Source organism: Psammomys obesus, unplaced genomic scaffold, assembly GCF_907164565.1.
Source record: "Psammomys obesus unplaced genomic scaffold, mPsaObe1.curated_primary_1811, whole genome shotgun sequence".
NCBI lineage: Eukaryota > Metazoa > Chordata > Mammalia > Rodentia > Muridae > Psammomys > Psammomys obesus.
Window position 1 is genome coordinate 27,046 of NW_026596326.1, and position 10,890 is coordinate 37,935.

Here is a 10,890-nt window from a genome sequence, read left to right on the forward strand (position 1 = left end):
CAGGCTGTGATTTAAAGAAATTACTATCTTTGAATTTATCTCCTGAACAGATTTTAAATTATGTGTATGTGTGTGAATATGCAATGTGTGCAATTGCCTGTGAGGACTAGAGACCCCAGCTCTCCTTGGAGGTAGGGGCACTTGTATGGGGAACTGAACTCAGGCCCACTGAAATTAAAGAACATTCTCTTAACCACTGAGCCATTTCTTCAGCTCCCCATAATTGCCTCTTTCCAGATTTAATATACCTAGAAGACAGCCCACAGATAACAAGTAGAATTTAGTAAGAAATGACTTTAACAAAACAAGAGCAACAACAGAAACTCTGTAAACAGAATTAATAACTGTGTAGATTATCTCCAGTTCACAGCAGTACCGGGAGGCCAGCTTCTTATTTTCCATTTTTAATAAAATCCACACAGGACATTTGAAATCAGGCAAAGAAAAGATAAATTCCAGAGACTAAAAGGTAGATTACAATTCATTTCAATGTTTTATTTTGGCCCTTTTTTTTTTTTCTTAAAAATGTATAATTTCTTTGATCCCTTTGGGATGTTATTTAAATGTTATGAAAAATACCAGTGTAGTTTAGTGTCTCTCTGTGGAGTCTGCCACATTTCGCTGTGTACTTACATGCTTACGATTACACAGCTCCAGAGAGAAAAACACCGTTTTATAGACGCCCGAGTCTTCAGTTGTGAATTCTTCATCTTAGGTTACTGATTTTTTTGAGACAGGCTCTCCCTAGGATTGCTCAGGCTGCTTCAAATTCATGGACTCAAGCAATCCTCATGCCTCAGGGTTTTCAGTAGCTCAGGCTACATGTATGAAGCACTATGCCTGCATCTCAAGTAATTTTTAAAAGCGTCTTTCAAGCATGGATACTTTCCTCCTACCTGTTGCACAAAATTTATCCGAGGGTTAGTTGAGGAAAACTAAATAAGCACAGGTCCCCATATTCATTACGCTTATTTCATCTCTCAAGCACTTTCTCTGAAGAGCTTTGGTTTAAGGCTTTTACACATGCAAATCTACTTTTTAAGGGTCCTCATCCACATGAATTTTATAATGATTGGTAAGGGATGACCTATGGTTGAAAACCTTCCCACATGTGTTACATTCATAGGGTTTCTCTCCAGTATGAATTCTCTGATGTGCAATACGTGAAGAGCTTTGCCTAAAAGTTTTCCCACAGGTGTTACATTTAAAGGGTTTCTCACCAGTATGAATCCTTCGGTGCTGAATAAGAGCTGAACTTTGACCAAATGACATCCCACACTCCTGACATCGATATGGTTTCTCTCCAGTATGAATCCGCTGATGGTTACTTAGGGATGAGTTACATCTGAATGTTTTCCCACACTCGTTACATTTATAGGGTCTTTCTCCAGTATGCATTCTCTGATGCTGGATCAGAGCTGAGCTCTGTCTGAAGGCTTTCCCACAAACTTTACATTTGCATGGTTTCTCTCCAGTGTGAATTCTTTCATGAATAATAAGAGTTGAGTGGGAACTTAAGGCTTTGCCACATTCATTACAATTATAAAACTTCTCTCCTGTATGAATTATTCGGTGTCTGTTGAGTCTTGAGATGGAAGTGAAGCCTTTTCCGCATTCATTACATCTGTAGGGCTTTTCTCCAGTGTGAATTCTCTCATGTTGAATAAGCGAGGCACTCTGACTGAAGGCTCTGCCACACTCGCTACATTTGAAAGGTTTCTCTCCAGTGTGGATCCTCTGATGGTAACGAAGGGATGAGCTAGACTTAAAGGTATTGCCACACTCATTACATAAGTAGGTCTTCTTTCTGGAGTGAGTTCTCTGACATCCTGGAAGGGACGTGGATGCCTTCCTACCTGGGTTGTATTTATGAGAATTTTCTCCAGCATGGACTTTCTGGTGTACAAAAAGATCTGACCTTCGGCCAAAGGATTTACCACATTCCTTACACCTGTAGGACTTCTCTACAGTGTGGGTTCTTAGATGTTTATAAAGGGATGTACTGAGAGTGAAGGCTTTGCCACATTCTTTGCAAACATAAGGCTTCTCTCCAGTATGAGTTATTTGATGTTGAATAAGGGCTGAACTTTGGCTAAAGGCTTTTGAACATTCTTTGCATTTAAATAATTTCTCTCCACTATGGTTTTTCTCATGTTTACGAAGAGATGAGGTGTTGATGAACGTCTTCTCACACATACTACATTTATAGCGTTTATCTGGAGTGATCTTTGATTGATTAGATAAAAATGATGTCTTCTTGAAAGTGTTTCGTTTTTTACATTCTGGTGATCTTTTTTCTCTATGTGACTTTGGGCTAAGATAATTGCTTTTATGGATTCTTTCTATAGTCAAAGTATTCTTATCCTGCTTTTCCTCTAATTTGCCTTCATACATGAAAAGGTTTTCTGACTTCATGCTCAAAGGTTCATTTCTTTTAGATTTTCTCATAATCAATTCCTGATATTGGGTTTGAGTTGATTTTGTGGTTCTGTGACTGAGCTTCAATCCTAGAAAGGGAAAAAGAAACCAGAAATGTTTCTTGTGATATAAAAATTGACTACCTAGGCTAGATATTTAGAGTGAAGAAATTCTAATGCTGTTTAAATAGAGTCTTGGTATGTGGTTAAATATAAGGAGGGTGGAATAGAAGAGTTAGTATAGAAACATAACTGATGGAAACGTATGTAGTAAAGAAAAACAATAAAATAAGGCAAACCCACCTCAAAATGATGATTAAACAGGGTCAAGAAGCTAGGAAAGGCAGGATCCAGAATCCACAGAGTCCATAATAGGCACCTACATTGCCACCTGCTAAGTTTGCCTTCCCCCCCCATCCACCAACAGTATCTTTCAGATTCAATTTAAAAGTTTACTGTGAGAATCCTTGCTTAACTTTGATTATCTATGGTCCTTTTCTCCAGCCAGTATTTCCTGTTTTCTGAGACAGAATCTCAGTCTGTAGCACAGCTCTCCTTCAACTCATGACCACCTGCTTTAGCCTCCTGAGTGCTGGGATTATAGGTGACCACTTCTGAAGTACTGATGTATTATTCTGTACCTCTCAATAATTAACAAGCAGATCAGCTTGTTCTACTTCTCACAAATCCTCTTGATGGTCTCCCATATGTGTGTATATGTGTACATACACACACATACACACACACACACACACACACACACACACACAGAGAGAGAGACCTAACTTTCTATTTTGAGATGGAGTCTCTCTATACAGCCTCAGTTGGTAGACTATGCTGGCTTGGAACTTACAGCAACCTCCTTCCTCTGCCTTCCAAGTGCTAGAAATATAGGCTTGTTTAGTAAATCTTACTTATACCTACCTAATTTGAAGAAAGTCAAATAGTCTTGATTACTTAAACATGAATTTCATATATATTAGTTACAAGCCTGCATAGAACTGCCTTCCCAAACAGAACACAGATTATTAGAAAGATCTCATTAAATTAATTCTACAAGTACCCTAAGGCCACAAACTGTAAGCTGAAAAGGCAGCCTTATCCAAGCAACAAGCAAGAGAGGTGTTAAGATTTGAGTTTGAAATGGAAACTAAAGGCTCATATATTAAAAAGCATCACTATTAGCTGTCTGGGTAGTAACTAGATCATTAATGGATTCCCAGCCCAATGGGATCAGAGAGAGATGGTGGAAGTCAGGAGGTGGAGCCTTGCAGGTTACTGGAGGAGTATCCTGTACATCTTGTCCTTACTTTCCCTCAACTTCTGGACTGCCATGAAGTGAGCAGTTCTCTTCTGCCATACATTTGCACACATGATGCTCTGCCTCACTACAGGCCCAGAAGCAAGGCAGCAAAGCAGCCATGGACTAAAACTAAAGCCACAAGACAAAGCCTCTCCCCCTTTAAACGTTTTTTCTCTGGTTTTTGTCACAGCGATGAAGAGTCTGACACACTACCTCTGGCCTTCCTGTAAAGAAAGGCTGCAGTTCTGACACTTTGCCCTTACTAGAATTCTGAGCACTTCAGTCAGGCACTGTATGCGCATCTTCCCCATAGCTGAAGTGTGGTAAATTCTTGCCACCAGCTCTGGATTCTCCTTCATGGGTTCTTATTATACCTTTAGTATTGAACTTTCTTCCCTCTATGATGCCACCTGGTTTCAAAGCTGTCACATGAGTGACTTTCCCACTTTGCTCAGAGTAATTCATAGTAGTACCTTTAAACAGTAGCTACAACATTCATTTAAATATGTTCTTTTTGAAATTAGCCTGCCCACATCTGAGCCAGTGCACTCCTGTAAGGAGCCAGCCTAGCATGGCCATAGGCATCTTGAGCGTAACTACCAACCTGTATGAGCTGGCATACATTCCAGACCCGGCAAGGTAGTCACTAACATTGGTAGCTGAGTATGTGCTGTTTGCTAGCTTTGTTTGCTCTTAACTGCCACTGAACCCATTAACAGTTTTGAGAAGTCTGGGTCTATCCAGTTGGCCACAAGCTGCCTTTACCTAGGAACCTTCATTGAGCTACCCAAGATGTGCATTCATCTCTAAGTTCACAGTGACATGCACTTTGTGCAGTGCTGTGCCTGTTTGTGTCTTCAGTCTTTCAGCCTTCTCTGCTTTTGCCAGACTCTTCTTGTACACTGTTTTTACCAGAGCAATTTATTCTATTTTTAAAAGTTTTATTTTTATGGTTATGTGTATGGTCATGTGGGTGCAGGGCCTATGGATGCCAGCAGAGGGCACTGGACTTCTGGAACTCAACTTGTAAGCCACATAAGCTATTCAATGCAGGTACTAGAAGTCAAATTCCAGGTCTCTGTGGAGCAGCAAGCCCTCTTAACTACTGAACCATCTCTGGAGCCCAAAGCAAGATACTTTTCAAGGCCTTTTCTGATTCTTAGTTCAGATTGACATGGTAAACTTTTCAGTAGCTTGCTTTTCCATAATTTTTTTTGTCATCTTTCAATCTTCTATCACCTGTATACACGAGTAGTCGGTCATCAAATTCTCTTCTGGTCCACCAGTGAAAATACCTAGCAATTATCACTAATCCAAGTTCAGGATCTTATTCCAGAGGGACCAGTGCAATTTACTCTCACTGTTCCTGACTGTAGGGTGTCATCTTTCTGGCACTGCTTCCTTAAGAACTAACCTACACACCTCCTCTTGCTACTTCAGAAAGCACCGATTCCTCATTTAATAATTTATCAAATAAAACAATAAATACCTAACTGCAACCTACACATGGGTGAGCCTCAGTAAGTTTACAATTTGGCACAGGAATAAAGAAATCAATAGGTAGTCATGGATGGGCATGTTGGCTCATGCAGACAATCTCGGGATTCTAAAGCAAGAGGACTTCTGCTAGTTCAAGGCCAGCCTGCACTATACAGTAAGTTCCAGACCAGCCTGAACTAGAGGGAGACCTTGTATTTAAAGAGGAAATCATACAACAACAGAAATGAAAGTTAGAAGTGGGTAATATAAGCACAGAGAACCATCAAAATTCTCCTTAGATAGTGAGGGTGCAGGTAAGGAAGGGGCCTGAGTGCTGGTTAGAGTTTTCTGACACTCAAGACAGGATCTTAGAGTCAGCAAAGGTTATACAGGTTGAAAGAAGTGTCAGTCTTGGTATCCAAGCCAAGTTTCCGGATCTCTTTCCTGAAGTGCCCCTCCTGACTTGCAGAAAGGACATATGAGGACATAATGTGGGCCAAGGGAGGGGAAGGGCTGATGCAGCTACATGCTTAAAAACCCCTAAGAATATGGCACCACTACAAACTGAGAAGACACAAGGATAGTTTCCATCCTGTCTCAGAGGGTACAGGGCCATGGCAAACCTGGCCTTTCAACCTCCAGAATTAAGACAATGGATTCTAATTGTTTTAAGCCACCCAGTTGTTTTTAGCTGTGGTCTCTGGCATATCACTGTGAGCCCTCACGTCTCTTCCACTAAACTAAGGCTAAAGCTGTTCCCAGCCATCATTTCATCATAAATGTGTCAGAACCACTCATATGACCGCACCCACGTTAACACTGTTATTTGCAGGTCATTGGTTTATTTGTGGTTTATATGGGAAAATCACTCCCACCTTCCCATATAAACCACAAATAAACCAAACTGCCCTGACGCAAAGTCATTTGCAGCAATCTCTATGTTCTAAGCCACAAACCTCAAGTGCAATTAGTCATTTGCTTCATATGGCCTTTGATATTTAGAGAGGGCTTCTTCCTTTATTCATGCTGTGCAGTCATTCCTGTGTTGTCTATGTAACTAGAAGCCTACTCTAGCCAGCATTGGAAAACAGAAATAAATGAAACAAGTGCTTCCACGTACAGGTGAGGAGGAGGAGACAGATCAAGAGCACATGCTACTATGTAGTGATGGTGTGTGGAAGGGAAATAAGCACACTTAGATGAAGAACATGGAGGGTGGAGCCATGTTTTAGATGAGTGAGGTTTGTTCCACTAAAGTGGCAACTGGGCGGAAACCTGTGAAACACAAGGAACTCAACACAAGCGCTCTCGTGACTCCTCAGCCCTGTGCAGACTCTCAAATCCTAAATCAGCCCATTTGCTGGGCACGGGAGAATCTCCTGCCAGTGTCTCCTGGACTCTTCTACCTTTCTCCTGGGTCAACATTGGCTCCTTTAGTCACTAAGCTAGATGACACTCAAACTTCACCTCCCAGACAGACATGCACGAGCACAGAGCATGGGCTATTGGTTCCTTCCATCACCACTCCCTAAGTTGGATGATACTCAAGCTTTACCCCCCCCAGACACACATACACACACGCACGCACGCACGCACGCACGCACGCACAATGGCTCCTACCCTGTACTTAGAACACTGTGTGTCATTCTCTATTAGTCCTCACTGAACTTCTCCACATGGCTGACTGAGGAGGCTTGGCTTCCTCTCCTCCCTGCACCAAACACTCCATAAGCACAGGACCCTGCTTTATCCATCTACTTCCACTTCGCTGGCACCCAGCACACAGCCTATTGAGCATCTATGAAGGGCAAAGCAAGCAGTGAAAGTCTTGGTTCAGCAGTGAGGGGCTTCCCGGACTCATCAGCCCTAAGTGTCTATCACCATAGCAACCATCTCTCCAGCACGTCCCTTCAGGTCACATCAGGTCAGGTTCAAGAGGTCTTTCCTCTTAACCACCTTGCAAAAACAGTTTCCCAGGATCCTACTCCCACCTGGTCACCTCAAAGCTTCGGGGCTCTGACCGCACTTGTGAGTTCCAACCCATCCACCTTACAGAATTCCCCAGTGGAGATCCGTATCCAAGTAACTCACGCACATCTGGAATGAAAACCACTCCCACCTGAGACTCATCAAACGGGGTCTCTCTGGACTCCTGACGACAGTCTTCATCTACGCCCCACTAACTTTCTACTTTCACTTGTACAGCAGCTCCCTGAGGCTCCCTGGCTGGGCCTCACTTTCAGTCCATCCTCCATAGCACATGCCACAGTACTTCCTGAAGAACATGGAGTCTGAGGACCTGTGATTCTCTGATGCCAGCCCCCAGCTCCTTCTTCCTGCTCTGGAGGCAGAAGAGCCAGGCTCGGCTGTTGGGGCACTTTGGGAAATGTTCTTTGTACAAATTTGAAACATTACATGGAAATATAATTTCCCCAGAGTAATTTTAAAGGGTACATTGCCTCCAAACCCTTCTGTCTGTGCTCATGTGTACAGCAAGTGTGCGTGGCACACACACACACATTTTTTTTCCAACCTAGTGGTTTCAGCCTAATGGTGCACTGAAACTTGCCTCATTCCTTCCCACTCCCTGGAGCTGTCTTTATCGCTTTATCGCAGGTAGTGATGATCACTACCTGTACAAGGATACACCCCAGTTTCCTCAGCTGTTTTACTTAAAGACCTTTGAACTGTTTCTGAGTAGAACCAGCGTTCCCAAAGCTATCACACTACAGTGGTCATTTATGTTTCAGTTGTCCTCACGCAGAACACAGCTCTCAGAACTGCACCAAGACACTTATTTCAAGACCCTTAAGACTCTTCCATTTCATTTCCTTCATTACCTTTTCCTTTGCACTTTGAACTTCAGCCTGAGTGAGTTCTCTATCATCCTTTAAATATACATGAACGAACACACACCCTAGGAATTGAACCCAGGGCTTTATGGGCACCAGGAAGGTGTTCTTACGAGCGCTGTGCTCCATCTCAGCCTCTGATGACTCCTTGTGGACTGAGAACCTGAAGATGTTTCCCAGCCCACACTCCAAGCCACACCCTCTCATTCTCCACATTGGGCCTGCCAGGCCTGCACACTCACTCACCGAGAGAGAAGCCTCTGGGACCTTCTTTCTCCACTTTCCAGGGATCCTTTCCTTGCTGCAGCAGGGAGATCACCTTTGGTTTGGTAAACAGGAATCCTGCTTGTAGACAAAATTAACTCATTAACTAAAAGCCAGACAACCACACAAGACTGAGAAATCAAGTGTGTCTAAAACGTTTGCCCCACATGGCCCTTTGCAGTAAAAGTATGCAGACCTCCAGCAAAGGCAATGGGAAAGAGGTTCCAGAGATGGATCAAAGCTGTCAGCTGAGTGATGAGCCAAGCAAGCTCAGAATGATTGCTGGTGGGGAAGATGCCTGGACCATGAAGAACCTTTACCGCTCCACACCAAGGGAAGTAATGTTGGCACTGGCACCTCCGCCACTGCCCATGGGCAGTTCCAGGCTGCAGGGAGGAAGTATGTATCAGTACTTATGAGGACCCATCTCTATGACCCTAAGGCAAAACCCTGCTAAGGTCTACAGTGAGCACAGCCTCCCTCCAGGGAAGGAGTTGCTGAGGTCTTGTTTCTGAATCTGCCCACGGGGCATCTCCTCACCCAGCGAGGCCAGGTTGCTGTAGTTCTCCAGCATCACCTCTCGGTACAGGGTCCTCTGAGAGGGATCCAGCTTCTTCCACTCATCCCGAGTAAAGAGCACAGCCACGTCTTCAAATGTCACTGACACCTGCGAGGAAAAGCCAACTTGAGGAGCTCTGAGGCCAAGTAAGAGACCCTGACTCTAAAGATCTGGAGAGCCATGGGAGAAGCCATTACACACACCTGTACATCCTAACACACAGACGTGCCCATCCAAACCTATCACCAAGTACACGAGAATATACACATATATATATGCATGCATGCACACCACATCACAAATACATATACAAGAAAGAAAAACTTAAAGGAAAACATATAATCCACAAAGTAAAAATGGAAAACAAACCACTACCAGGAGCTGGAGAAGGCTGGGGAGCAACATACGGACTGTCAGGAAAAGGAAATAAATAAACAAACTTGTTAAGGGCAGAGAAAGAAACACAGGGGCGTGAAGGGCCAGAAAAGAATTTTCTCAAGCATGTATGTGTGTTCTGTTCATGCTCCTGGCATGTTACTTGTGGAATCTGTGGGCATACACCAGACTGGGATTAGGCAACAAAAGCCTGTCTATCAAGAAATACAGAAGTCTGGAATGTGAACATGGGGTGCGCTTCCCACAGAATCCACCACCCATGGAAGGAGGCCCAACTCCTCCAAGGAAGACATGGGCTCCATATCCTAGTGAAGACTGGGCTGTGTGGAGAACTGCCAGGAAGGAAGAAAAACAAACAAAACTCTCTCCTTCCACTAAGAAGTGAAATGGCAAGGCGCTTACTTGAGACCTCGCTTCCCTTTGCTCAGGAGCCATGCTCTTTCTGCAGGTTCTTCTTCCAAAGGTGGGTGAAGGTGGAGGAGGATCTGGAGGAAGAAAAAGGAGAAAAGGGTAGTACCTGTTGCTTCGCATCCCTCAGAAGCCGCATTTCCCAAAGCCTCCCATCAGCTGAGCCTGGCTCTTCTGCCTCCAGAACGGGAAGAAGGAGCTGAGGGCGGGCATCAGAGAATCACGGGTCCCCAGACTTCATGTCCATGGATTTCCAGAAGCAAGACTCTAGACACTAGACTCCATCACAGAGGGGGCTCACTACGCCCCCATATGTCAGGCATCACTCCTACACTGTTCACGTCTAAGTTGGCACTGCCCAGCCCCTTCAGACAGGAAACTGATAACGGAGCGCAGCCACAGTGGGCACAGTGGGGTTTTACCCATTCAGATCTGTCCACAGCCAGGGGCGGTGTTCCTCCTCCCCACGCCTTGGCCCCCAACTGCACTGCCGCTGTCAAGGGGTCGATTTCCTTCAGAACTCCAGAGAAAACTCAGAAATGGATTCAGGGGCCCAGGACAGGAGGGCTGCACGGGAAAGATAACCTGGGCTGGCCCTGCCCGACCGTGGGGAGCACGCTCTAGAGCTGAAGCAGCTGGAAACGCGCATTCCTCCGCGTGCCCGAGGCCGGGGGCGGGGACGCGAAGGAGGCCACGCCAGGCCGAACCCAGCCCAGCCCAGCCCCCGCTGGCATCCGAATAGACCAGGCTTTCGCTCACCTTGCCCCCGGCTCCCGCCGCGCCTCACAGAAGCTCCGGGAGGCCGCGCGTGGGACTTTGCCCAGGGACCTTGGACTCGAGCCTCGAACTGTGCCACAGACGGCCTATGACTCGCGAAGGCTCACGGTGGGTCCGTGCTAGGGGCCGAGGGTGGTGGCCGCGGAGGCCTCTGGGTAATGTAGTCCACTCAGAAACCCAAGGATTCTGGGATTTGAAGTTCCTCTGTTTGTATGGGCTGCAGTCCGCTCAGCTACTCAGGTTCGTGGAAGCCTCAGAAGCAGGTAGTGGACACTGGCAACCAAAGACCAGCTTGTTAGGTAAATAGTAAAAGATGCTGTAGGTTCGTGGAAAGGAACCTGACACGAAGTACCCTTTGAAAGAGCTTTATTATAAGGTATTAGTGGAGCTGGAGAGGGGCTGAGCGGTTTAAGAGTCCCTGCTGCTCTTGCTGAG

At 45.1% G+C, this 10,890-nt stretch overlaps 1 protein-coding gene across 3 annotated transcripts; it reads right to left on the reverse strand.

The window, feature by feature from the left end:
* Positions 1-484: 484 nt before the first annotated feature.
* LOC129669066 (zinc finger protein 354A) lies at positions 485-10,524 on the reverse strand. Of its 3 annotated transcripts, none has more exons than XM_055597161.1 (5): positions 10,438-10,524; positions 9,673-9,755; positions 8,856-8,982; positions 8,298-8,396; positions 485-2,507 (listed from the first exon to the last, which is right to left on the reverse strand). In XM_055597161.1, the coding sequence occupies exons 2-5, from the start codon at positions 9,703-9,705 to the stop codon at positions 1,039-1,041; spliced, it is 1,728 nt and encodes a 575-aa protein (XP_055453136.1). In that variant the 5' UTR covers positions 9,706-9,755; positions 10,438-10,524; the 3' UTR covers positions 485-1,038. The 3 variants fall into 3 exon arrangements, with proteins under 3 accessions (XP_055453136.1, XP_055453135.1, XP_055453133.1); XM_055597160.1 differs by lacking the exon at positions 10,438-10,524 and adding an exon at positions 10,101-10,206 and having other exon boundaries at positions 8,298-8,393; XM_055597158.1 differs by lacking the exon at positions 10,438-10,524 and adding an exon at positions 10,101-10,206.
* Between the last annotated feature and the right edge of the window lie 366 nt (positions 10,525-10,890).

Bases quoted from the DNA above. Each gene is read 5' to 3' on its own strand.
- LOC129669066 (XM_055597158.1), bottom strand. The intron at 8,983-9,672 runs GTAAGCGCCTTG...TTTTCCTCGCAG, and splicing joins AAAGGGAAGCGAGGTCTCAA to GTGTCAGTGACATTTGAAGA. The intron at 8,397-8,855 runs GTGAGGAGATGC...TTTGTCTACAAG, and splicing joins CAGCAACCTGGCCTCGCTGG to CAGGATTCCTGTTTACCAAA.